At 60.2% G+C, this 26645-nt stretch overlaps 2 protein-coding genes across 13 annotated transcripts in view; one reads left to right on the top strand and one right to left on the bottom strand.

The window, feature by feature from the left end:
- The window catches only part of REXO4 (REX4 homolog, 3'-5' exonuclease), a 7858-nt gene extending 1812 nt beyond the window's left edge, over window positions 1-6046 (top strand). Inside the window, exons 2-8 of one of the 3 annotated variants that reach the window (XM_006217510.4) lie at window positions 52-413; window positions 1427-1564; window positions 1759-1952; window positions 3021-3109; window positions 4044-4118; window positions 4604-4678; window positions 5254-6046. In XM_006217510.4, the coding sequence (XP_006217572.3) occupies window positions 52-413; window positions 1427-1564; window positions 1759-1952; window positions 3021-3109; window positions 4044-4118; window positions 4604-4678; window positions 5254-5376 (1056 nt within the window). In that variant the 3' untranslated portion in view covers window positions 5377-6046. Of the gene's footprint in view, window positions 1-51; window positions 414-1426; window positions 1565-1758; window positions 1953-3020; window positions 3110-4043; window positions 4119-4572; window positions 4679-5253 lie in introns of all 3 variants that reach the window. The other 2 variants (XM_072960486.1, XM_031675844.2) reach the window with 2 other exon arrangements.
- Window positions 6017-26645, bottom strand: STKLD1 (serine/threonine kinase like domain containing 1). 10 transcript variants are annotated; one of them, XM_072960477.1, is made up of 18 exons: window positions 26333-26505; window positions 24620-24706; window positions 22240-22284; window positions 20875-20949; window positions 19641-19742; window positions 17494-17564; window positions 16679-16794; window positions 15220-15338; window positions 14134-14297; window positions 13518-13648; window positions 12404-12487; window positions 11081-11197; window positions 10250-10390; window positions 9299-9427; window positions 8155-8574; window positions 6945-7085; window positions 6598-6677; window positions 6017-6347 (listed from the first exon to the last, which is right to left on the bottom strand). In XM_072960477.1, the coding sequence occupies exons 1-18, from the start codon at window positions 26345-26347 to the stop codon at window positions 6273-6275; spliced, it is 2112 nt and encodes a 703-aa protein (XP_072816578.1). In that variant the 5' UTR covers window positions 26348-26505; the 3' UTR covers window positions 6017-6272. The 10 variants fall into 10 exon arrangements, with proteins under 10 accessions (XP_072816578.1, XP_072816580.1, XP_072816583.1 ...); XM_072960479.1 differs by having other exon boundaries at window positions 6017-6677; window positions 8155-8283; window positions 8362-8574; XM_072960482.1 differs by having other exon boundaries at window positions 8155-8490; window positions 26333-26502.

Genomic DNA, 26645 nt, shown 5'->3' with positions numbered 1-26645 from the left:
CGTGATTTCCAAATGAAAATGTGTCACGTATCTTATCTTGGGTTCCATTAGCTGCTGAAGCAAAAATCACAGACCCGGAAAGAGCTTCTTGCTCTCTGTCAGATGGATTCCAAAAAGCAGCCCCGAAGTGTCCAGCAGAACAGGAAATCAATCCCAGATAAAGCAAAGAGGGCTGAGATGGGGGCAGAAGACACAGACCAGGAGGCCACAGGGGGCTCTGTTCCCCCAGGATCACCACCGAACAGGAAGATGCCTGCACTTCACACACAGCGCAGCGGGCAGGCACGGCACAGTGAGAAAGGAGCCAAGAAGAGGACCAATGGGAACATTTCTCCGAAGCGAGGAGACATCAAGCATAAGAAGCGGAAAGCTAAGGAGGCGACCGCCACCTCGGCCCCAGCCCCACCCACCGAGTAAGTGCCCACGGCCTCCGCCAGCCTGGGCTGCAGTCTGCCACAGTCGTCCTTGCCAAGAGGGAGGTTACGGCCAAAGCCAGGAAGACTCTGGTCTGAAACCTATTCCTGTGTCTTGCTCACTGGGTGGTTGGGGGCAAGCTCCTACATGCCCTGAGCCTCTGCATTGTCCTGTGTGTTGGGTCTGTGAGGTGTAGCGGGCTGACCTGTGCCTGCTGGTTACTCAGCAAACACTGGGATGTCACTGACGTGGTGGGGGGGACCAGAGGTCAGTGGTTCCTCCGAATGGCTCAGCTGGAGGTGTAAGTTGGGCTGGCTGCCTGTTGCCTGGGTGTTGAGGTCACAGTGGGCACAGGTTTTAGGAGACAGGGGTTTCAGTGCCTGCCCTGTGTCATGTGCCAGGCCCATTGTCTGGAAATAGAGTGGCCCTGATGGGTCGCTCCCTCCTGGGGGGCAGCCAAGCAGAGGAGATGGACGAGACACTGAGATTATTTCAGCAATTCGCTCAGTGTGGTCGGGATAAATCCAGCGAGGGAGAAGCTTGTGGGAGCAGAGGGCCAGGGGAGCGTGTCTGTTCAGGGAGCCATCCCTAAGGAGATGACGTGGAAGCTGAGTTCAAAAGACACACTCAGCGGGCAGAAGTGTGCGCTCCTGCCCGGGTGTCCGTGTCTGCAGGGCGTGGCACCAAGTGGGCGGGGGGTGGGGAGGAGTCTGTGTCATGTTGGACAGTCGTGTTTGAGTCTCTTGAATGTTTGATTACAATAGAATTTGTGTTGTAATTAGAAAGGAAACATTAGAAGCTGTTACACCTGGGTGGGGGTCTCTATTTCTGTTTTGTGTTCTGTGTGTTACTCTGTAGCTCTGAATTTTGGATACTGAGTGTTTTTTAGTTAAAAAGAAGCGTGAGGGGAGAAAGTGCCGAGATGGTCACAGCGGTGGGCCGGCACCTGGGGCCTGACTGCAGGAGCAGCGGCCGCCGCCGGCGCGTCCAGCCTGCTCGCTCTGCCTTTCAGGGAAGACATCTGGTTTGACGATGTGGATCCGGAGGATATTGAAGCGGCCATCGGCCCCGAGGCAGCCGACATAGCGAGGAAACAGCTGGGTCAGAGCGAGAGCAGCACCACGCTGGTGAAGGAGCGGGCCTTCAGGGGGTACGCGGGGCGCACTCGGCCTTGGAGGGCGGGGGTTTTCCGGGAAGGAGCCGTCCCTCCCCTCCGGTGGGTCGGGCGGGCACCTCTCAGTGTCCTGCTGGGACCCATGTCTGCACAGGGCTTGTCACGGTGGGGGGCGGCGGTTCCCTGGTCCCCCTGCTGCATGCATTAAATCGGAGCCTTGGTTCCCTCAGCCTGACCAAAGCCTTAGCCCTGGACTGTGAGATGGTGGGTGTGGGCCCCCAGGGGGACGAGAGCATCGCCGCCCGCGTGTCCCTGGTGAACCAGTACGGGAAGTGTGTTTATGACAAGTTCGTGAAGCCGACCCAGCTGGTGACTGACTACAGGACGGCGGTCAGCGGGATCCGGCCCGAGGACCTCGCGCAGGGTGGGTGGTGCTCAGAGGCGAGAGTGGCAGTGGCACGCTCGTGTTCCTCCACCTGTTCCCTTCTGCGGGTGCTTCCTAGCTAGCTAGCGGGGGTGCGGTGGGGGCCAAGCTCTCGGGTCTTCGTTGCTGCCTCCTGGCTGCCAGCCTCCAGACCAGGACGCTGTTCTAAGGCACTCTGTGACTTGGCGGCAGGACAGAGAGAGAGAGGGCAGGAGGCCGGTGGAGGGTGTGGCTGGGGAGGTGTGCAGACTGTGGGGTCTGGCAGACCGCGAGGACTCTGGGGGGCCCGTGGGCAGTGAGAGGCGAGGTCCGGCCCAGGTCCCTGCAGGTTCTTTGCAGGACTGGGGATGGGGCGGACGAGTGTGAGCTGGAGGTGACCGTTAAAGGTGACAAGTTGTGGCCCAGCTCTGGACACACCCCAGAGGCTGAGTCTGTTGGGTTTGCCAAGGGACTGGCTGTGCTGGCGGGAGCGAAGGCCCGAAGACTTGGGGGGAGGTCCTGGATGCAGGTGCTCGTGGCCACTGCCCTGCTTTCTCAGGCCATGTGGTCTCTGCTCTCCGCACCTCTCAGCTTCTCCCACTCAACGGCCCCAGGGCCCATGCGCATCTCCAGCCAGTCTTTCTTGGCTTAGAGCGGACAGAATCACAGGGCACAAGCTCGGTTCCCACAGCCCCTCCCTTTGGGAGGAGGGGAAGGGGAGCCCCCAGAGGGTCTGCTCGGAGAAAGCAGGCAGGCCTCCTCTGGAGCCCGGGGTCTGGAGTGGGGCTTCTCACCATCTGTGGTGAGGGGACCCCCGCCCTTTGTTCTTATCTCCAGTTGCAAAGACATCAGACACAGGCCCTGGTTTCTATTAGATTCAGCAGTCAGGGTCACTCCGCCAGGTGGCAGTGGGTGTGCGCCCCTCCCTTCTCCCTGGGGAAGAGGGGGGCAGTTGAGACAGCCCCTGGGCAACCGCCCAGAATCTCTTAACTGCCGGCCCTCTGAGTCCTGACCTAGGGTGGCGGCCTCTCCTTCTCAGAAACAGTGATTTACGTGTTGATAAAAATTACTTCCTTGTTTTGATTCCAGGAGAAGAATTTGAAGTTGTCCAGAAGGAAGTGGCAGACTTGCTGAAGGGCCGGATTCTGGTCGGACACGCGCTGCACAATGATCTGAAGGTACTGGCTCGGCCGCGCTGGCCTTCTGTGGAGCTCAGCGTCTAAGGCAGTCATGCTTGGTTCGTGCACTGAGTGACGTGCCCACGTGTCAGCTTGGTGGGCCGGCTCCCCGCCCACCACCCCGCACACCCGCTGGACGGGCTGCAGCTCCTCTCAGGGCAGAGCTTCCCTGGTGACCATTCCTTCGAAGCCACCAGGCAGCCCCCGCCTCACAGGCTGGCCCGCCATGGCCAGCTCAGAGGGCGGCAGGCAAGCTCAGAAGGCCCCCTTCCCGAGGCCCAGAGGGCGCGGCCTCAGCCTCTGCCCTGCAGGGTCCTGCTGTGGGCAAAGCTGACCCTCCGGTTCGGGCGGGAAGCTCAGGGCAGGCGGGGTGGGAGCCTGTCCTCCCTGGGCCTGGAGTTTTTCTGCGTCCTCTGGGACCCTGGAGTCCTCCCACATCTCAGGGACTGGGAAGTGTTGGTTTTACGTGCCTTTTAAAAGTAAGTTTTTAACCGTTAAAAACTAACGCGTCCTCTGCTCACAGAAGCGCGCTTTATCGTGGTGATTCTCATCCCAGGGGCCCGGTGCCCTGCTCCCTCCTCGTGCCCTCTCCGACCCTGGTAACTTGGGTGGACTCAGACCTCCCCCGAGGCCTGTCGTTTGCTGAGCTGTTAAAACCGGCTCTGTTCCCGCCTCGCTGTGTGTGTGACACCAACTGAAAACAGGCAACAAGTTGGCTGCTGGTTCCTCAGCTCCAGCTTTCCGGCCTCAAGGCCATTTCAGCCCCGTGGTTTGTGGTTCGAGGGCCGCCTCCCCGGGGTGGTTTTCTCCCAGACGTTCAGGCTGTCGTCAGCACCTCATTTCATCTGTGCGGGAACGTGTGTCTTTGCTGGAACTGGGGGGTTCCCTCACAGCAGGTGAACAGTGAGGCCCCCGTCGTGTTTTCTCCCTCCAGGCGCTGTTCCTGGGTCACCCAAAGAAGAAGATCCGGGACACTCAGAAGTACAAGCCTTTCAGGAGCCGAGTGAAGGTGCTCGGAGCCAGCGTGGCCCTGCGCGGGGGGGTGGTGTCGCGGTGCGCACGGTCCTCTGTTCTGGTCCCTGGAGGCTGGCTGGCTTGTTAAGGGGGTTTTGGCTTGGTTTGGTTTTTCCTTTTAACCTTTAAAACTGAAAGGCATCTTAAAAAGGAGAGTTCTGCTACATGCCAACCTCAAAGTTCATGTCCCTGAGGGCCGGTGAGTCCACTCTGACCTGTGACAAGAGCCCCGACTGCGGGGAAGAAGCCGCCATGTGGCCTGTTCCAGCGGCAGAGCTGCCCCTGGAAGGCTGAGATGCAGGGTCCTTCCTGGTCCCCTCCACTGGCTGACCTGGGTGTCACCAGCCCCCAGGGCCACTGGCACTTTCATTGGAAGGCACACTGAAGGTCGCTGGGGTTGGGGGTCAGCAGGCGAACCCCTGCCCGGTGCAGCCCCCCACCCGCCCCAGGGCCACCGTGTGCTGCCCTCTCCCCTGACAGAGTGGACGGCCGTCTCTGAAGCTGCTTGCAGAGAAGATCCTGGGGATCCGGGTGCAGCAGGCTGAGCACTGTTCGGTGAGTGTGTCCCGCCTGACAGTCCCCGGAAGTGGGGGCCTTGCCCGGCCTCGGAGGCAGGTGCCTGTCACCTGACACACACACCTCGGGGCTCAGGCGCCTTTTAGGAGGCTGCTGGCTGTGAGAAATGGCATGGCGCCACGGGCCTGCACGGTGCTGATTAAGTTCTAAATGGTTACGTTTAACTGATTCACACTCACCATGAAAAAACAGCTGGTGTACTGTCATCGAAGAAGAAGTCCCGGGTCTGGGCTGGAGGCCCTCTAGGACTGCGGGATAGGCTGGCGGCCCGTGGAGCCCCACCGCCCGCGGCTCCAGCCCCCTAGGCTCTGTGCACCCAGCGCCAGGCTCTGAGCCCGCCACGCCTCCCCTCTGGTCCTCATTCCATGGGGTCCGGTGCGCCTCTCTGGGCAGCACGTTTGTCCCTTCCTTTCTTTGGGTTCCTTCCTTCCATGAGTGGGGGCGCTGGGGGTGCAGAAGTACAGTGAGACCACATCACTTTTCTCCTTCATCCGCCCTGTGTGGCTGTGCCTGTCCCCGGTGGAACAGTCACGATGACCCTCCGTGTCCCCCAGGTTCAGGACGCACAGGCAGCGATGAGGCTGTATGTCTCGGTGAGGAAGGAGTGGGAGAGCGTAGCCCGGGACAGCCGGTCCCCGGCCTCCAGCCCAGCCCTGGACAGCCTGCAGCAGCTGTGACCGAGTCCCCCCAAGAGGTTTCAGAATCATGGCGGAGGGGCACACACGCGCATGTGCTGCTGAGCAGGACTTCTCTGGTTTTGTGACCTAAGACTCGTCACCATACACAGGGCGGGAGTAGGGGCTGTGCCACGCCGACCATCCCCTGGGACGCACCAGGTCCCGGGGCTGAAAGCACCCAGTTGTCCGCCGGGTCTTCCGTGTGGTCCCCCGAGACCCCCTTGGGCGATGGGAAGAACTCTGCGGACTCTGGCCTGGACCCAGGGGCTGTGGGCAGCCAGCTGCAGCCTCATGGAGGAATTTCTGTGGTCACCCGTGGACTGAGGGAGACTCTGTGAAGGTGAGGTGGTCCTTTCTCACCCACTCCCTACACCCTAGCCAGGCTTGAACTCCGGGTCCGAGCCCACAGCTGGTGAGGTGAGCTCAGGGTGTCCCGCGCGGGGACAGCAGTGACACCCAGAGGCAGGCACCTCCCTCGTCTGAGACAGAGCTGTTGACCATGGACGGCCTGCGGCTGTTCCCCAGCCCTGGGGTGAGAGTCTCCGAGAACCAAGGTCAGGGCACTGCGTGGAGGGCGTGACACCCCAGGCCACACTGAGCCACCTGCCGGCTGTACAAAAACTCCAGACCCCTAAGGACATTGTGTGACATAAACGCAGGTTTTATTGGAGCTGGAGCTGGTGGAGGCTCTGTGTCTGGCTACTGCCACCTGTCCCAGCTGGGCGGCCCCACCCTGGGAATGGCCCAGGCCCCTTGTCACAAAGGGTGAAGTGCACGTGCTGGTCCTGGGTGGCGGTTCTTCCTCCCCCCCACCCCGCGTAACCCCGGAGGGGATGCCCAGTCCGGCAGCTCCCAGAGGAACAGGCCAGGGAAGGGGAGGGGGGCCCGGGAGGCACCTACTGCCCGCCCTCGGAGCAGCGCTGCGAAGCCTCCAGTCTGCGGAGCACACGCCCTGCGTCAGAAACCAGCTCCTGGAAGGGGAGGGCGGTTGGTGGTTTCCCCGCTCAGCCTCGGGGTCCACGAGCGGCTGTTCCTGTAACTTGGTCCACTTTTCTTGGAAGAGGTCTCGCTGCTGCCCCTTCAGGGTTGACTTGGGCCCAGTCGTGGACGTGGGGCAACAGGCTGGCTGAGCCACTTGAAACCACACAGGCAATGCTCCCAGTCACCTGCCCGCAGACCTCTGGTTCTGGGCCCCTGGCCGCAGGGCCCACCGGCACTCACCAGGCTGGAGGTGAAGCGCCCATGGATCTCCTCGACCAGGGGCTGGGTGCCGCTGGACAACAACTCTGGCAGGATGTCGTCTGCGGGCAGAGCAGAGGGTCCTGGGGCCAGCCCGACACTCTCCCCGGTCCCCAGCGGGGCAGTTCTGAGGCGGCCAGCAAGACCAGGCTTGGCCCCCAGCCCCCAGCCCCCTGAGTTTTAGCCTGAACTGTGGGGACCCGGGAACCGGGTATCACCCGCGCCAGCACAGAGGGTTCCTTCCCTTCTGCTGTCAGTTAAACTGGCGAGCAGGGCGCCTCTTTGACCCCGGCCTCGGGGAGGGGGTGACAAGGGAAGGGGGTCCTCACCATAGGAGGCGAGCTGGGCCAGCAGCACGCAGATGCTCTCCACCACCTCCGGGTCATCCCTGTGGAGCTGGTACGTCTCCTGGAGCAGGGTGAGGCCGCTGCTGTCCTCCTTGGGCATCACCACCTGCAGGGCCGCCAGCTCTGGCGGGGGAGGGGGTTCATTCCCTGCGCGGCCCCCGCCTTGGTCCTCCAGAGGGGCTGACAGCGGTACTGAGTTGGTGGGTTGAGAGCCCCGAGAGCCCGGGGCAGCAAGAGCCTCAGCTGGCGGAGGACGCCCCGGAGTCCTGCAGCCTGGGCACTGCCGAGGTCAGGCGACTCCCCACTCCGCACCTGCGTGTCCTCTGGTGGGAACGTACACCCACCCCTCCACCCAGGCAGCCAGAGGGGGAGTGGGCTCATAGGGAGGGCCCCCCAGTGTAAGGAGGCCTGTCAGTGCGGGGCCAGCCTGGCTCCTGAGGGGCTGGGGTCTGTGAGCAGCGACGTGAGATGCCATGTGGGTCTTCACCAGGTCCTCCCGGAGCCCAGGGCACAGCTGGCAGCCACAAAGCCAAGGGTCTCACCCAGACTCGGGCTCTGGGGTTCTGACCGCCCTGCTCCTTGAGACCTGAGCCACGTCCTTTTTCCCCTTAGGGCCTCACCTCCCCCCTCCCTCCAGGATCCTAGCGGGGTCGGGGAGGGAGGTGTAGGCCTGGAACCCCAGTTGTCTCCATCTGAGAGGGAAGAGCACCCCGCTCCCTGCTTGAGACCAAGTAGAAAACAGGCCGGTCCAGCCTGTGCACCGAGTGGGGACCAGACCTCAGAGGGGTGGGAACTGCCCCCCTTGCAGCTGGCAGCCCAGCCAGGCTCCAGGCCCAAGTGTCTGAGGGGTTGCTGTGCGTGAGTCGGGCCCGGAGGCTGAGTACCAGCCAGAGTTGGTGTTGCGGAGGTGGGAGCTCACAGACTGCCCCGGGCACCTGCAGGGGAACGTGTGGGACGCTGTGTTCAAGGGCAGGGAAGGCGGGCAGTGTAGCTCGGGACAAAGTGTGATGTGCATGTGGAAAGTCTCCACGGCAGCTTCTGGGTGATGGGACTGTAGATGTGTTTTCCTTCTTTGATCTTTGCTTCTGTATTTGGGCTGCGGGCAGCCGGCAGACATTGCCAGTTGAATGTGCCCCCACCTCCCCCACCTCCCCCACCTCCTAGAGGCAGCTCAGCCCGGCCGCAGGCTCACCGGACACCTCGGCGAGGCTGGCCAGCCCGCGGTAGGCGTTGTTCACCAGCAGGACTTGGTCCTGGCACAGCCGGATGCTTCGCAGGAACAGCACCACCACCTCTTCAAACTGGTGCTCCTCTATGCAACCTGCGGAGGGGCCGGTGCGGGCCTCGTCTCGTGGGTCCAGGGTCCACCCCGCCAGCCCTGGGGCCCCGGGCTGCTCACCCAGCAAGGACAGCAGCCACAAGACTGCACAGCCGGCTTCGGCCATCTCCACGTCCGCGGGGTAGGTGGCCATCACCTCGGCAGTGAGGGCCGGGGCTTTCTCCAAGGGGGCCTTGTCCACGACGACGGCTGGAGCAGGACAGGAGGGAGAGGGGACACCTGCGCTCGGTGTGAGCAGAAGTGCCTGCTGTGCGCTTGGCCCCCCAGCAGAAGCTGTTGGTGGGGAGAGGGCAGATGTCCTCGGAGATGGGAAGAGGGGTGCGATTTCCAGGCTGCTAGAAGGCCTTCAGAGGGGGGGGTCACCTGCCCCCCCCGGGGGAGTCCTGGGGAATCTTGCATGTCGGGTGGGAGCCCTCTTTTCTTTGGGGAAATGACCACCCAGGTGCTGCAGGGCCACGTGGGGCCTGGAGAGGGAGCAGTATGGCCTGGGGGCCCCCCTTTTCTGAATCAGAAGCCAGGATGGGGGAGGGTATAGCTCAGTGGTAGAGCGCGTGCTAAGCATGTATGAGGTCATGGGTCCAATCCCCAGCGCCTCCATTAAAACCAGGTAAATAAACAAACCTCATTACTTCCCCTCCCCCCAAAATTTTTTTACAAATCATGACAGGATGCCCAGTGCTAAGGCCAACTTCTGAAACCAGAGACTGCCTGGGAAATCCCGTGGTGTGTGGGAGCTGGAGGGTTCCCTGAGCAGGGCACAAAGCGCCGGGGGGCGAGCCTCCCACCCCCCACCTCCCAGGACAGCGCGTCCTGCCTCTGCTGGTGCAGCTTTTCGTATCCCCTCCCCCGCTCCTTCCTCTGCTTCCCCGCTCTCAGAAGAGCCCTTCGCGGGCCGTGGTCTGTCCTGAAGTGTTCAAGGGCCAGGACTCAGAGGCCCTTGAAGGGTCTCAGGTGACGGGGGAGCAGAGGGGGCAGTGCCAGCCCCAGTCCCTCTCACCATCCACCAGCAGGGCCCAGAGCAGGCTCATGCCGTTGATGCAGATGTCCCGGTTCCTGGAGAAAGTGTCCAGGTGCTCCAGGATGTGCTCAAACAGCCCAGCCTTCTGCAGCTCATCCGTGGCCGGTTCTGGGTCGGGGTGGGGGGCCTGGAGTGAGGACCACAGAGAAGCCCTCCCAGGGAGCCGCCTCCCTCTCCGCTGTCCCCGGCACTGCCGCGCCACGTGGCCCACGTTACCGGGTGCCTACTCTGGGCCAGCCTCATCCCAGCACGGGACCCAGAAACAAAAGAACACGGTCCGTCCGCAGGGCCGCCATTCCAGTATCTCCCCCTCATCACTGGGCTGGGACTGGTCTCTGTGGTTTTCCTTCCAGGGGGCCTGGCCCTGCCCCCTAGGGCCACACAGTAGGCCTGAGCCTCCAGAAAGGGACCACGACGGTGCTCTTCCCAGCGGAATGACCTGACACCCAACTTGCCAGATGCCCTCATTTACACCTGTTGTCCCAACATGGCTGTTGACAGCTGCCCTTTTCACTGCCCGGTGTGAGGTCAGCGAAGTACAGTAGACCATCCAGCTAGTGGAGTGGGGGCTGGGGGGCTCCAGGCCAGGGCCCTTTAGAGAAGATGCTGCCCCCCACCATTAGCGGTTGGAGGGTGTAAGCGTGTGTAAAGCCGTCGGTCGTGACCCCACTCCACTCCGTGCCCCGTCCCCCGCCTGCCGGCAGCTCTGTGAAACAGAGCCAAGTGGGGCGGGAGGAGTAACGGGGGTTTGAACCTGAAACACGTCGTGAGGCCTACGGTGGGGCCTGGCACCTTGCTGGTGCCCTCGCACGTTTGTGGAGGGAACGAGTGACCGGGAAGGTGGAAGCTGGGAACAGACCACGAGGCAGTGCCGCTGAGCCATCCTGGCCCCTGTGTACCCCAGCACGCCCCGGGAGCGTGCAGACCCACCCTGGCTGGCGACGATGGCGAGCAGGCCATAGACCAGGACTAGGAGCTCCTGCTTCTCAGGGTGGCTCCGCATGACGCTCAGCAGGACGGGGGTGATGGCGCTGTCGCTTGGCACCACGGCTGCTGGGTCCTGCGCCAGCGCTGCTCAGGCAGACGGAGAGGCCAGTTAACCCTGAGCCCTGAGCCCTCGCTGGATGAGGGCAGCGCCCCACTTTGCATGGAGGAGGTGGAGGTCAGGGCGCAGAGCAGGTCCCTGTGAGTGCTTATTGAGTGACTGAGAGATCAAAGGGCTGGGGACCTGCTCGCCCGCGCGGCCAGTAGGCCCTGGAACATGCCAGAGTAGATGTTTATCACGTGCAGTGGAATGCATAAAGTGGAAGTTAAACCTAAATATTAAAGTTGGAAGGGAGATGAAATAGTTCCATTTTAAAACTCAAAGATAGCTCAACCCTTTTGAATGGCTCAAAGTCTCCGGGGGGTGCCTAGGCCCTCAGGCTCTCCCCCCCAGCCTCTCCCTCTGCGGCAACAAGCTCACGCCCGCCTGGGGGGGGTCACTCCGCAGGACCTCGTGTGTCCGGCTTCTCATTTCATGCCTGGAAACCAGCCAGAGGGGTGCAGAGGGGAGCTTGTCCAGGGCCACAAAGCAGGCCAAGACAGGCCGTGGGCAGCGCGCAAGTCTCTCGACTCCCGTTTGTGCCCTGGGGTGGGGTGGGGTGGGTTGGGCAGCGCAGGGCAGGCTGTTCAGAGGGTCAGATGCTGAGGCGACAATCGGAGGGGAGGGGGGAAGCCAGCTGTGCCCAGGAGGGTCTCCCTGGCCGGCCCAGCACCCACCGTGGCCCAGGGTGCGCAGCAGCAGGGAGCAGGCACACAGCTGGACGTCAGGGACCCTCTCGTGCTGCTTCATGATGCCGACCAGCATCTCCACCAGCTCCATTGGCCACGGCAGACCTGGGGGGTCGGGCGGCCACGTGAGACTCGGCACAGGAACGGGGTGCAGGGTGGGTGCAGGGACCAAACCAGGGAACCAGACTGTGCTGGGTGCCCACGGGGCATCACGCGTGCACCCCAGGGACGTGATCGGGCAGTGTGTGCCGAGCTCTTGTCACGCGTCTGCTGTGGGGATCTCGTTCCAGCGGCGCCACGAGGGAGAGCCTCCTGTCTGTGTTCCGGTTTTACAGACGAGGAAGGGCAGGGAGGCGAAAGCCCTCACCTTGAGCCCAGCCTGCCTCCAGGGCCCTCTACTGTTGCCGCCCAAGAGAGGGCATCTGCGGGGCCCCGACTCGACTCTGGGCTGGGCCTGTGCTGTGCACTGGGTGGGGGGGAGAGGCAGGGGCAGGCAGCCGAGGGCCCAGTCCCAGCGCTGCCCCTTCCCCGCGGCTGCTCCGCCTCTCAGCCTGTGTCCTCAAGGTGAGAATGACAAGGACGAACGTGCCGGCCCCAGGGAAGCCAAGCCACGCCCACCCGTCTCCCAGCGAGGCTGTCCGAGGCAGGTGTGGCTCTGGGGTGGCAGCCAAGGCCACCCTCGGGAAGGGGCCCAGCAGCCCCTCTCACTTTCCCCAGGAAGGCAGAATCTCCCTCCCATGGGCTCTGTCCCGGCCACAGCCCAGCCCCAGAGGGGTCACGGGGAAGGAGAGGAGGAAGAGAAAGGCCAACGTGAGGTCTCTGCTGCCTCACCAGGGGAGTGGCACTGGGCCTCTGTAGTCCCTGCTGCCCCAGCCACCAGGGCAACCTCTGTGGAAGGATGGATGATGGACAGACGGATGACAGGTGGATGGATGGAGAGTGAATGGATGTAATATTCAGGCTGGTGAGGCAGGTTGAGTGCACAGATTTTATGAAACCATGTTTTGCCAAAATTAAAGATACTCTCACTGATGGGAGGGCACTGGGGAAAGAGGTGCTCTCACACCCACCAAGAGGGAGGGCAGGAGGGGCAGCGTGTCTCACTAAGCATCCACGAAGAGCGCGTGAAAGGAGGCCACCCCGTCGCCCGCACCCCTGCTTGGGGACAGGAGGCCCGGGAGGAGTTCCAGGCTGCCTGTTCCAAGCAGGTGGCCAAGCCATGGGCCCCTGTGGGAATATACATGGGCCTCAGGAGAGCCGGAGTGCGGGGCCAGGGCCCTCCGAGAAGGAAGGCAAGGGTGGGGCCCCTACCTAGCTGATTTTCGGGCATCTTCAGGAGCCTCTTCATGGCCCTGTGCTGGACTTCGGGCCGGCTGGAGAAGCTCTGCATGACCTCTGCAGGAACATGGCAGCATTGGGGGGCGCCTGCCGGCGCATCTGCCCAAGCCTCAGCCAGCTCAGGGCCCCTTCCGGGGGCCCCTGGGCGGGCACCACACAGGCCTGGCTGCCGATGTGTGTGGCCAAACGGATGCGAGTGACTGGGCCTGAAGAAGCGCTCTTATCACCCCCACTTCCGGGCCGAGCCACCTGTCCAAAGTCAAACTGGGGTCGGCCTCAGAGCCCACAGGGGTGCGCTGCCGCTCCAGCCTCACTCTGGGACAGAGTCGGTGACTCGCTCCAGGCCACTCAGCTCGTGGGGGATGAGCTTCGACTGGACCCAGCCGTCTGTCTCCACAGCCCGTGACCGTGAGACGAGGAGACTGAACAGCTAGGGCCTCGTGGTGCCCCCTCCCCAGAAAGAGGGGCAGAGGTGGCGGGGGAGGGTGGGAGGGAGCCACTGGTGTGGCAGAGAGTGAGAAGCCCCCACACACCAGTGACACAGAGGTACGGGAGGGTGGGGCCAACCCTGAACTTGAAGATGACCACAATCCCTTGTTTACCCAAGACTGCAGGTGTAGCCCCCCAGCCAGAGACACGTGGTGGGACTGTTACGTGCACCTCTGGGGAGGTGAGAGTCAGCACTGTGCCTGCCTGGGGTCTCAGGCCTGCGCGTGTCACGTTGCACATGGAACCCCAGAGCCACTTCACCTTCAGGCGGGATGGGCCTGCCGGTCCGGGGTCGCCCCTCCCGCCCTGTGGGCAGCACCCTCCTGGGCACCCGGCAACCACACAGGCGGCGCTGCTGAGCGGGGAAGACACTGCGGGCCCCGGGGCCGCCGTGTGCCAGGGTGTGGAAGTAAAAGCAGGGCATCTGTGGTAGGCGTGGCAGTGGGTGGCCCTTCAGCCACATGGAGGACTGTGTGGCAGGAACAGAGGGGAGTGGTGTGGCCCGGCCATGGAGGTGAACTCTGCCATGGGTGCGTGAGGAGCCACCTACGGGACCCTGGGTGCCTCTGGCACCCCCGCCCCCAGGAGCCCACGTCACCTAAGATGCTGGCAACGTTGGTCTCTAACAGCGTGTCAATGATGGGCAAGGGCACCACGGGCCCGTGCAGCGCCAGGGCGGTGCTGGAAGACTGGAAGTTGTGGCTCACGCAGGTGATGTGAATCACGTCCCTGGGGAGGAGCAAAGAGCCCGCCACCTCACCTCTGCCCTGGCCGCCAGATGCACCTTCTTGGGGAGCCCGTTGGGTAGCACCTCTCCTGGTGTCAGCAGTGTGTCCAGCGGCCGTGCCGGCAATCCCCCCCAGGAGGGCCCGGGGAGGACGGTGCTGGGCCCTGCCACTTCCGCCTGCGTGGGCCCTTCCTCCATGAAATAGAGCAGAAAGTCAGAATTCCCAGCTGTGCTGCTATAAAGGCGACCATAGCCCAGGGTGGATTCATTTTGTTCTTCTGACTTTAAAGTATGTTAGAATTAAAACGTTTCCCTGGTCCTGGGGCCAGCTTCCCTATCGGACGCAGGAGGCACCGTCCTTGGGTGGACAGGGCACGTGTGATGAGCGCTTTGTGGCGTTAAAACCCTCGGTGGCCGCGTAGAGATTGAAATGGAAAGACGCTAAAAGGTAAGAGTAGCGGAGTGAGGCCCCAGAGCCTGCGCTCACCTGATGGTTATTCGCTCCGAGGGGTTGATCTGAAGCATCAGAGGCAGAAGGGAATTGAAGATTTTCGCATCGGGGACCTTCCTCTCCTCCATGGTCCTCAGGACACCCCTCAGGCCATCGGGGGAACTCCGCATGGACTTCCTCAGAAGCATGGCTTCCGTCGCCTGGGAGGAGAGAGAGGCTGGCTTGTGCACCAGCTCAACCAAATGAAGACAGCCTGACCCCAGGCAGAGGGGAGCCTGTGGGAACCGGAGGGGAGGCGACATAGCTTCCGCCGTCAGGAACGTGCAGAGGCCACCTGAGCCCCAGGATTCTCCTGTGAAGTAGAAATGGTGGTTTGGAGAGAAGCAAGTGGCCATCTCGCTGGGTGGAGGGAGTGCAGGACAACCTTCCCTCTACAGACACACCAAGAAGGTTGTGCGCCTCACCCCTCTCTGATCCAGACCCAGCTGGTAAGAGCCTGGGGGTCTGGGTGAGAGTGGGAAGTGGGGCCCACTCCACTGGCGGCTGTCCTTGCTGGGGCCTCGGTGCTCGCCTGTGGGCCTCGGGGCCAGGGAGATTCCTGCTCATGGGCCTGGCGGTGCTGGCGGAGGCCTGGCCACCTCCTTCTCCGCCTTCCCTTCTGTATGTCAGGATCTGCAGCCCCAGGTGGTGTCCCCCATGCAGGGGCCTCCACGGCGCCGAGAGCTCCCCACCAGGGGCAGGAATCCAGGAGGCACCAGGGCACTAGCCTGCACCGGTGGGTGACGACAGCCTCTGTGGATTCAGGGCGGTGTTGGTCAGATTTCCCATTACTCGCGGCTGGATGAGTCCTTAACTCAAGCAGGGACAGAGCATGACCTGAGTCCCACCGTGGGCGGGTAGTGCTCCTGAACGCGGGTGTTCTCGTCCCTAAGCGGGCAGCGAGGTCCCCTGGAGGGCTGCTGTAAGGGGGAGGTGTGCGGGCGGATCTGAATATTACCACCATCAGCACCACCACCACCACGCCAGGGCCCGGCAGGGCGGAGGTTGGCAGAGCCTGGGTCCCTGGGGCTGTGGGGAGTGGGGCTCGTGTGTGGCAGGGAGAGGCAGACAGAGGCTGCTCACATCCACGAAGGAGCAGCTGGCCATGTCGAGGATGATGCAGCCCAGGGACCAGACATCAGACTTCTGGCTGAAGGAGAAGCTGAGGGCTTCGGGGGCCATCCAGGACTTCTGAAAGGGGTCTGTTGGCAGAACAGATGGGGGATGCATGAGTCCAGGGTTCTCTGGGGAAGCAAGCAGCTTGGAAAATGAGCCCTTTTCAGAGGAGGGGGGAAAGGAAGAGGCCCCTGGTCAGGAAGATCCTGGCCCTTGATCTTCAGCCAGTGAGGCTGCCCATCTCGGCAGGAGCCCACCAGGCCGACTGTATGCACGTCCCGGTCCCACGGTGGCTGCAGAATTAGTCAGAAGAGCCACATGCCAAGAAGGCTAAAATCTGTACCCTCTTTAAACATCTTGCCCCTCTAAATGCTGGGGGCTTGAGGCAAAGTTCTGGTTGCCCTGCCCTAGTTTCTAAATCTGGATCCCGAGACTGAGAGCCAAAAGAGCAGGGTCCTCAGTCCAGCTCAGTCAGTCCCTGACGGGCCTCCAACAGCCATCCCTCGCTGGACCTCCATTTCCCAGACAAGGAGAAAAGGGGTGGATTCCAAGGACCCCCACCATCTACACCTTCAGTAGATCCACCCATCCACTCACCTACCCGCCCACCTGCCCACGCACACCGACCCAGCCAGCCAGCCATCCGCCTGTCCATCTGTCTACCCACCTACCCACTGACCCACCACCATCCATGTATCCATCCATCTACCCACTGACCCACCAATCCACCCATCCATTCACCCACCTATTGGCCTGTCCCTCTATCTGCATGTCCATCTATCCACCCGTCCATCCACCCACCTACCCACCTACCCACTCACCGACCCATCCACCCAAGCACACGTCCATCCATCCTCTGCACAAGGACAGTGTGCCATGTACCTGCCAGCCCAGAACTCTGGAGTTCTCCACTGGAGGCTTGCTCTCCCCTTCCCTGATAGGTGTTACAGACTTGAAGCCCAGCTCCCTTGGCCCTGTTGTCTTTTCAAAGGAAGGAGAACTTCTCTCCCCTGACTCCCCACCTCCATCTTCTCCTGGGTTATTTGGAGACTCAGGAAGTGATCCAGCCCTGGCCAGTGCCTGGCATCCAACAGCCCTCTGTCCATGCATGTCAGTCAGTTTCCTTCCTTCCGAGGCCTGTCTTCTCCCTCCATAAAGGTTCATATTTTCTGAGTGTCCTTTGGACCCTGCATGCACCCCCATGGTCATCCTCCTGCTCAGTTACAAGCAGCCAAGGGGTCTCTCTGGAGCCCACGTAACCCGGGTTGGGGGTAGGTCCTGTGAGCAAGAGCAGGTTTGACGCTGCCTGTTCCAGCACGTAGAGCGGCCACTGCCCATGGACTCCAGGAGCAGCCCCCTTGGGTGGACAGCCCCCCCACCCTGCTCCCCAGCGGCGTGGTCCCCTGGCCGGAAGCACGCCAGCCACCTTCCTCTGCACGGATGTTCCACTTGGCGCGGTCAGCCATCAGCGTGTTAGAGCTCAGGTCCTGCAGCCTGCAGTGGTTGCTGCTGACCAGGGCGACATTGGAGGGCTTGAGGTTCCTGAAACGGAGAGGCACAGCTTTGCACCCACCGCCCTGCAGCGCCGTGTCTGTAACCCTGAGGCTCCTGCCACACCCAGTGCCACCGCGCAGCCCACCCTTCCCCTTGCTCAGTAAATGCCCTTTCAGCTCACTTTTACAACGCCGTTTCCTATAAGCATAAATAGTCTCAGTTATTTCAAACAGGAAAGGCAAGCAGGGAAAGCCTGGCTCCTCCGGGCCCTCCGCTAACACCCTGTCCGCCCCCATCCAGGTCTCAGCTGCGAGTCTGGGGACCGGCTGTCGACCGTTTCGTGAGGACCAATGACGCGAACGCGGAATCAAGAGTGCTTCCTGCCTGCATTTGGTTCACTGGGCTTTCCCTCCTTTAAATACACTGATCCTTCAGACTGTGGTTCCAGAGCGTGAAGCTGTGGCGCTGGCGGGTCCAAAGCTCAGCCTGGGCGTGGCCAGCAGCCCGACCTCCTCCTCCGCTGCTGTTACCTGCTGCTTCCCTTGCACTTCAGAGTCGGCCCGCCCTGTCTGTGCACTGAGAGCGTCGTGGAGGGGGCGACATTGTCTTCAAGCCTGGGAGGTGCTCTGGAAAGGGGCCCGCCCTTGTCCCGGCTGCGCTGACCGCAGCACCTCTCTCCCTCGAGCCCACCCCAGCGCCGCCACTGGAGGTGCCTTTTCTCCTGAGGCAGCCCGGCCACCTGGTCACCTGTGGATGATGTCCAGCTGGTGCAGGTATTCCAGCGCGTCCAACACCTGGCCCAGCATGTTCTGCAGCCACTGGGGGGAGGCAAGAGGTGCCAGGATGGGAGTGGGGCTCCCTGCTGCTGTTTTGGGCAGGTCGGTGATGGTGGCATGTCCTCGCCTGAGTCTTGAGATGGGCTGAAGCGAGTGGCCAACAGCGCAGAGCCAGTGCAAGAGGTGCGGCTACAGGCTGCTTCCAGGCTCTCCAGACAGAACGACCCCGGCAGCCAGGCAGCGCCCTGGCTTCCAGGCCTGCACTCCCGTCTCCAGAAGGAGACCCGGGACCCGGGGCCTCAGCCCCGCCCTCGCCCCGCCCTCGCCCCGCCCCTTGTGGGTGTCAGAGATGCTGAAGTCTTCAGTGCCTGCTTGGGGCTTGCCTCTCCATTTCAGTAGAATGAGAAGAGCCCTGCGAGAGAACATTCTGGAAGCATTTTGTATCAGAAACAAGATATACCTGGTTTCCAGGGCAGTGATTTTCAAACTGTGTTCCTAGGAAGCCTGGATTCCATCCTGGGGTGTCAGAGAGGCGCTGGGCCGACAGGACCCTGGGTTTCCTCCCACACCACCTTCCACTGACCCCCGACCCTACTCCCAGCCCCTGACTGGGGCAGTCCTGCCTCCCTTACTGAGTTGCTGAGAATACTTTGTGCTACTGTGAACAGAAAGTTTGAACCCCACTCCAGAGCCTGCCTCTGAGGCCCATGTCGGGAGAGGAGCCGCTTGACCCCAGAAACCCCCAGCGGAGAGACAGTGCCCAGAGGCCCACCGAACAGAGGCGTGTCCCGGCAAATTCATTCGGTGTGTGTCATACACCTAAATGTGAAAGCAAAGTGCATCCAGCTCAGAGGACAACAGAAGAAAGAAATTATCATCATGACCTGGGGCAGGAACAGCTCCTCCCCAGCTCAGAAGGCACCAAACACAGAAGAAACATCGACGAACTGGACTTCATCACAATTAAGAACTTCTGTTCATCAAAAAACATCACTGAGAAAGTGAACTGGTAGTGGGGGAGGGTAATAGCTCAGTGGCAGAGCGTGTGCTTAGCATGCTTGAGGTCCTGAGTTCAATCCCCAGTACCGCCATTAAAAAAAAGTTAAAAATAAATAAATAAACCTAATCCCCCACCTCCCCAAAAAAGAAAGTGAATTTGCAAGCCACAGACTGGGAGAAGACACCTGGATACCGGACCCAGAATACATAAAGAACTCCTACGCATCAACAGGAAAGGACAGACAAGCCCAGTGTTTAAATGGACAAGAGGCCTGAAGAGGCACAGAGAAGCTATCCAAACGGCCAAAAGTGTTCAGCTTGACTACTCAGGAGTAACTGAAAGGAAAATGCGATTTTTAATTAAAGTTAAAAAGACTGACACAGTGAGGTGCGGGCCGGAAGGCAGGGCTGGAAGGCTCACAGCTCACGATGGATCAGTCCCAAGTCAGACCCCCCAGAGAACCGGGATGTCTGCTAAAGACACACGCCCACCTGCTCCGGGACCCCACGACTCCCCGCGAGGGACTCACCCAAAGAATGACGTTCACGTCTGCCAAAACACACCTGCAGTGTTCACGGCCACCCTGCTTCTAACAGCCCCAAACCAGAAAGCACCCAGATGCTTATGGTGCTCGACAGGATACACTGACGGCAGTGTGGCCCCAGGACCAGGCGGCACCTGGCCATGGAGAGGGTCACTTCCCTGACACACTCAGTGCAGGTAAATCTCAAAGCATCTGCATGAACGCGGGAAACCAGACACAAGCCAACGGCACGCTGTATGAGCCCATTTATGAGGACTTAGGGATGGGCAGAAGGACCTCTGGAGGCAGAAGTCAAACCTGGGGACTGACTGGGAGTGTCTGCGTTCCAGGAACGCTCTGACCTCATCTGGGGAGGGGACAGGAGTGATGCCCATGCAGACCACACTGAGCTGTACACCTGAGATCTGTGTGCTGCACAGTATGCCAACAACTCCGCCCAGAAACATCAGGAAAAAAGGACCGGACTCCAGTGGCGCCTGCTGTCCCTCTGCCCCCCGCCCCCCCATGGTGGGGTCTGTGACATCAGAAGGTCCAGGTGGTCCCCAGGCCTGGCGTCCCAGAGAGTCTGCCTTACCCTAGAGTCAATGACTGTCTTGGCCGCCCTCTTCTTCTCAATGACTGTCTGGAAGCTTCCCTCGTGGTGCTCCATCACCAGGCAGAGGAACAGGGAGGAGATCTGGGGGGCACCCACCCCTCAGCCAGGTGCCACGGTTCTGTGCCATCACTGCTCCAGGTCTCCCTTCCCTGGGCCACCCCCCTCAGAAGCTATGGGACCCTGCCCGCGGGGGCAGGGGGCACTGTTCTGGGGGGAGCACTGCTTATGGAGGGGAGAACTGCCCGCTGGTGGGTGCACTGTCTGGGGCGGGGGGGTGGGGCAAGGATGCTCTGCTCATACCTTGGCCTCCTCTTCCTCCTGCAGCCACCTCCACCCCCATCTAGACTAAAGCCACTTGGACTTTTCCTGAAGCTGGTCAGGCCTCCAGCCACTGCACTCGCAGACCGCCGCGCCTGGAGCCCTGGCCCCTTCACGGAGAGGACTGCTCATCCCTGAGGGTCCACCTGAGATCCACTCCTCCCTGTGAGGGGCCGGTGCCCAATGGGCTCCCCGCAGACCCAGCAGACTGCGTCTGGGGCTTCGACTCAGACCCAGACCTGTGCTCTTGGCTTCTCTGCATCCCCCTTGAGAGCGCACAGGGTGCTCAGAAAATACCTGGGGGTACACGTGCTGAGGGTTCCTCTCTCAGGCTTTCCTCAGGGCCCAGCTGAAGGGGAGGGGATGTTGTGGGGGGAACCTCCTGCTTTCCTCAGCCTCTCGGTTGTCAGCCCCAGCTGGGGACACTAACGTGGAGATCGGACTCTGGTGTCACCCTCGGCCCCCTCCTCCAGTCACCCCACCACCGCCCAGCTTGACCTTGCTCCCCCAGCCTCACCCCAGTCCCACTCGGAACAATCTGAAAGCCTCAGGCTCCTTGTAAATCTGAGAAGTCAGGAGAGAGGGAGGCCCAGCTCAGTGGTAGAGCGTGTGCTTAGCGTGCACGAGGTGCTGGGTTCAACCCCCAGCGCCTCCATCAACAAAATAACTAGCCTAGTTACCTCCCCCAGTAAAACCAAGTGAAACGGAAGACGAGAAGCCGGATGCTGACGGCCCGGGGCGAGGGCTGGGGGCTACCAGGCCCAGACTGAGCCCCACTCAGCTGGCGCGAGGCCACACTTAGTTACTGCCATCGGCCCTTGAGGGGTTACAGTGGTGTGGGGGTGCTCTGTGCCCCTGGTGCCCGCTCAGCCTGCAGGAGCCGGCTCTGACCCACCTCACTGTTCCACATGACAAACAGCTCCTGGTACACGGAGACATGGGCGTGCTGAAGCTGCAGCAGCGGCATGAGCTGCGGGACAAGAGCAGAGGAAGGAAGTGGAGGGAGATGTTTGGGAAACTCTCAGCTAGGGCTCTGCAGTCACGCATCCCAACAAAAACACCAGCACCCAGCTCTGAGCCGGGCCGGGGTGCGGGCTCAGGGAGGGTGGGCGGCCTGGAGGTTAGGAGCCGGACGGCCCAATGTAGATCCTGCCTGCAGTGTGTGCTGGCTGTGCTGTGTGACTGAAGAGAGGCTCCTCAACCTCTCTGAGCCTCATCTGAAAATGGCGGTAACCGTGGTTGGTATCTGCTTCAGAGGGGCGTCGTGAGGCCCGGGTGAGCGGATGCAGGCAAAGTGCCTGACACACAGGAAATGAGCACCGTCAGGGTTGGCTGGGGAAGGCGGCGTGGCCAGAGGGAGGGGGGATACTGATGCGCTCAGGCTGCCTGGCCTCCTGGGTGTGTGCACTTGAGGTCCCCGTGCCCCCACCCTCAGCTCCAACTGCTTTGAGAACAAACACAATTAGGCAGCAGAAATGGCTACTTTCACGACCAAGAGCCAGATGGACAACTGCCTGTGATGGCAGGTGGGGTGTACGAGGAGGTCATCTGGCGTGGATGGGCACGGGGGCTCCGGGACGGTCCTGCATATTCTTTCTCTCATGAATGTGGCTGGGGTCCGTCGCCAGCCATCAGACACGCTGCAGACCCAATAGCTGTTTGCTGGCAAAGCTCAAAAACTGGTGATTCCAGAAAAAGATGCACCAGGCATCATTCGATAGGAAGGGAGACATTTAACTTCATGTGAAATCCAAGAAAATCAAAGAAAAAATGACTCAGAGCCGTCGCCTAGCAAATCAGAGTGCATACAGTTGGTCTTGCTACTGCTCTAAATGAGGATGCTGCTGTCGGTTCTGACTGGGGGATTTAAGGAAGGCGAAGAGCTTACAGTTTCTTTGTTAAACAATTCTCTATTTCCCAAATTTCCTATTGTAATGCGCACTGCTATAATTGAAGGGAAAACATCCTTTAAAAGATGGTTATTGGCAGATTAGCCCAGGGAGACCTCACCAACATTCAAAGGGTACCTTCTCTGACAGCATATATTCTGTTGTCAGCACCTGGATTTAGACATGAGTGTTTGGGGCACAGACTCCCTTCATGACCTGGGGGCTTCTGACTTCACAGCACAGCGCAAGAACTGGTCCTGACCCTCCATGCCTCCACCAGGCTTCCACCCATCACTCTGCAGGCAGATACAGAATGGTCTCTGCGTGTCCTGCATCATGTCCTCTAGAGAGGGAACCACCCAGAGAGTTACCTCCTCCAGGGCCTCATTGGCCTGATGCTCATCACTGCACTCCACCTGCAGGGACACAAGAGCACTAGCTCAGTAAACATGCAGTAGACCACCCCTGTCATCATCACCACCAGCGTCATCATTGTCACCACCACCATCACCATCACCACCATCACCACCACCATCACCACCATCACCATCATCATCATGACCACCATCACCACCACCACCATCATCACCATCATGACCACCATCATCATGACCATCACCACCATCACCACCATCAACACCATCACCACCATCACCATCATCACCATCACTACCATCATCACCATCACCACCATCACCACCACCAGCATCACTACCACTATCACCATCATCATGACCATCACCACCATCATCACCACCACCATCATCACCATCACCACCATCACCACCATCATTATTTACCAGAGGTGCCAGGTTCCTATCATTCATGCCCTATCACATGGCACCAGATGGGGCCTGGAGATGTTCCTAATGGAGGGATCCAAAAATACTTTTGAGGGGGGAAGGTATAGCTCAAGTGGTAGAGCACATGCTTAGCATGCATGAGGTCTTGGGTTCAATCCCCCGTACCTCCTCTAAGGATAAATAAGTAATAAACAAACCTAATTATCTCCTCCCACCAAAAAAAAAAAAGTGCTTTGAGCAATGAGGACGTGTTTGCTCCTGTTGCAAGGATAAGTTTAGGATAGCATCACATAAGTTCCAAGGAATCATTAGAGGATTGATTCTCAGACCATCTTGAAAGCAGAGAAGAAAACAATACGTCATCCGCAGAGTCACACAGCCCTGCTCTGGCTGGCTAGGTGTCAGCCTCACCACTGCATTCCTCATCCAAACTGGTAGGACTGCCCCGTCACTGAGTATGGGTGGTGGGAAACACGTGGAAAGGAAGAGAGAACGTGGTGGTCAGAGCAGCACCGAGCTTTGCAACACACTTGGTGGCAAAGGCTGTGGGTACACGGTATCACCACATCCAACCAGATCCCTACCCAGAACTTTTGCTCAGGAAACTTACAAATGAAGAATTTGTAACTGAGGTGATTGAGGTTGAAAAATGCAGTTAGTGGGTGAGCCCCAGATCCATGTAAAGCCCTCAGACACAGCGGCACGGTGCATCCCTTCCTTCTGTTCTACGGGCTCGTGCTTAAGTCATTTTGGCCAAAACATACTGAAAGCCTTAAAATGGTCATCTCTTTTGACCTAGAAATCCCTCCCCTAGGAATTTATCCCAAGTAAATCATGGATCTTCAAAAAAATTAACCATGAGGTTGTTTAACAGAGTTGCTCATATGGTATGAAAAATCCAGAACAAGCTAAGGTCTTATCTCACAGGAGGGGATGGGCATGGGTCGGGGGGCCCCCTGCGGCCACCAGGGCTGCGAGAGGAGGAGGGTATGTCAGCCACATGAGTGGCATCTGCAACACCCTGAGCGAGGAAAAGCACATTACCCAGCTTGACAGCATTCGTGTGAAAACCAAGAAGTTTAGAAATGCTTACCAAACCCTGGAAGGACATACAACCGCCTTCCTGCACCTCACCCCTGTTCTGTTTAGAAAGATGGACTGACTTTTAAAAAAGCCCCTTGATTGCAAAGGCAGCAGGCCGTTCTGCCCCACTGGCCCTTGAGATAACGGGGCGACCCCATAGTTGGCCGACAGCAGAGCAGGAGGCCGGTAGGGACTACAGGCCTGGCTGCCTCGGGGATGAGGCTGCTGAACTGAGGGGCCTGGCTGAGCTGAAGGACTCCAGCAGCCGCCACCAGCAAGGCTCTCCCACCTGCGTAGTCAGCCCCATCCCGTTGTATCCTGGCCATCGCCGCGGACCACGAGAGGTGCCAAGACTCTTTCAAGGCAGCCCTCCCCTAGACCCTCCGTTCATATGGACCACACATGCCAAGGGCTGCCCCCCCTCCTCCGCAGGTCTGCACTCCGTCCTGCTGCCCCAGCGCTGGTGAGGAGGTGGAAGAAGGGCCCAGGGTTGGTCCTGCCCTTAAATCTGTGTAACCCTGGGCAAGTCCCTGCCCCCACCGCCAGCCTCCTTGTCTTTGGCTATAAAGCTGGGTCATGGCTCCCGCTTGCTGAGCTGGTGGGAGACTAAATGAGATGATGATGACAGCAGGCCCAGTGCTGAATAAATGGCCATGGTTGTTGTGAGAGTGAAAACGAGCCTGCCTTCTCCCTCCATCAAGGCGAGAGACAAGTGTTCGGGGAAGCCTGAGGAGTCTCACGCCAACCCCACTGCTGGCGGAAAGGAATCCGGCTGTCGCATCGGAAGCCCTTCTCCAACATGGGGATGATACATATATGTTTGGGGAACCAGCCCCACTGGGGTGCCATCAGCAGGGCCTCTTACCTGCTTTATCACGTGCTTTACTTTGGTGTCAGTCTTCTCCACCACCAGGTTGACCCCCAAGGCCCCAGGTTTCAGCCAGTCTAAAATCTACCGGTGAGAGAGAGAGAAGCTTTCAGGAAATGTACACATCTTTCCACTTTCTAAAGCGTGCCTACCTCCAATACCTTTTCTGGTCCTCCTAACTTCCCCGGTGTGCTGGCAGAGCAAGCGTCTGTGCTTCGCTTTGCAGACCAAGGAAACAGCCCGGAAGGTTGGGGAGCCTGTGAAGGCAGAACCCGAGCCCATCTCTTTGAGGCCGATTCTGGAGCTTTCCACCACCCCATGCCCCTTCTCCAGTCTGTGGTGAGGACCAGCGGGCATCTGGGAGCCAGCACCTCTGGGGCAGAGGGTGTTTTCACTCCCTCCAGCCTGCTTGGTCCCAACTTCCAGTATTCACCTCCAAGCTGGGCATCCAAACAAGAAAGAAACTGGTGCATAACTGATATAATCATCGTCACAGCCACGTGTGTGCCTGGCACGTGCCAAGCCCTCTACAGCCAGCCATGCAGGCAGCACTACTGCTGTCTCCATGCTTACATGGAGGAGACTGAGGCACGAGGAGCTAGGTCCGTGCCTGAGGCTACAGCAGGAGCAACTGAGATGGCCTGGACTGGACTGGAACCCCGGGGTCTGACTCCAGAGCCCACGCATCCAGCCAAACCTGCAGAGAGATGGCTGCCACGACTGGACTCTGCACAAGGAGGCCAAGGGTACTTGAGGATTACCTTCATCTGAGGATGCAGAGGAGGGGGTGTGGGGGCTGGAACCCCGAGTCTAGGGACTCTCAGAGTCCAGAAATGGTTTAGGTTTCTGTGATCTGACCCCTGTGGGCAGCCTGAATCCCGCTCAGGGAATAACCAATGACGTCCTGGGCAACAATGTGCTCCTGGAAGCGTGCACATGCTGTCAGGTGGCAAATTAAAGTGTAAAATGCACAAGTATCAGATCAAGTCTCCCCCCAACCCCCCGAAAAAGTAGCTCTGCTTTTAAAATTCTCTGGCCACCAGAAACTCATCTGCTTGACCACTGGCTGACTCCCTGACGTCTGCTCCCACATACAGGGAATGCTCACAAAGTTAGAAGAACCTAACTCACAAATTAGTTTCAAATTAATTCATTTTTTACGAGGACTGAATCTAACATTTTATAAAGTTGGCATATTATGTCTCCAAGCATTTAGTTAATTCATTCATTTTATTTTGCAGATTTCCTTTCATTCTGTGAAATTTTCAGGTCCGAAACATTTTCACAGGCTCTGGAAAAGGCCTAAGTCCGCCAACTGGGGACCACTGACAGGGTGTTTCGGGAGTCTGGGGGCTCCTGATTACGAATTCCGGACGTTGGCGGGCGTCCATACGCACATAGGCCCATGGGTGAAGAGCATGGGGTTGTCTTCCACCCCGGGATTTTCAGATTGGAGAGGCCTTAACTTCACCCATCACCGGAGAAGCGGGAAACCAAAGCCGGGAGAGGCAAAGGGCACCCAGGAGGTCACCTCCGGAGGTACCCGAGGGCACCCTGTGAGCTCAAGGCAGACGCTGGCCGCAACACAGGTCTCCGGCTCCCGGGGGTCGGCATGGCCGCTGTGGCCGTTAAACCCGCAGGGGCCGGGGGCGGCAGGAGGTCCGGGCCCTGGACTCGCGCCCGCCTCCCCGCCAGGGGACAGCTCGGCACCTGGTACTTCTCCATAGTGCGTCTTGAGGGGAGACTCCGGCCTCCCTCTCCCTCCGCGGGGCGCGGGGGGCACCGCTAGCCCGCGCCGCAGTCGGACCCGCGACTGAGCATGCTCAGTCGGGACCGCGCCCGGTGAGCGCCCATCCCCCACCCGGGGCGCCCCTCAGCCCCGGGCGCTTGCCTCGCCTGGGGACCCACCCTGCCCGAACGGTGTCCGCTGGGGCGCCCTCGCGTCCCAGCCGCAGGCAGGCCCCAGGGCCGGGCACCTCACAGGGACCGCCGGGCCGGAGCGCGGCGGGCGGAGCCTCGGGCG

This window comes from Vicugna pacos, chromosome 4 (genome assembly GCF_048564905.1).
Source record: "Vicugna pacos chromosome 4, VicPac4, whole genome shotgun sequence".
In the NCBI taxonomy this organism is placed as follows: domain Eukaryota; kingdom Metazoa; phylum Chordata; class Mammalia; order Artiodactyla; family Camelidae; genus Vicugna; species Vicugna pacos.
The sequence above is the reverse complement of the archived record's forward strand: the minus strand, read 5'-3'. Positions and strand labels throughout refer to the sequence as shown.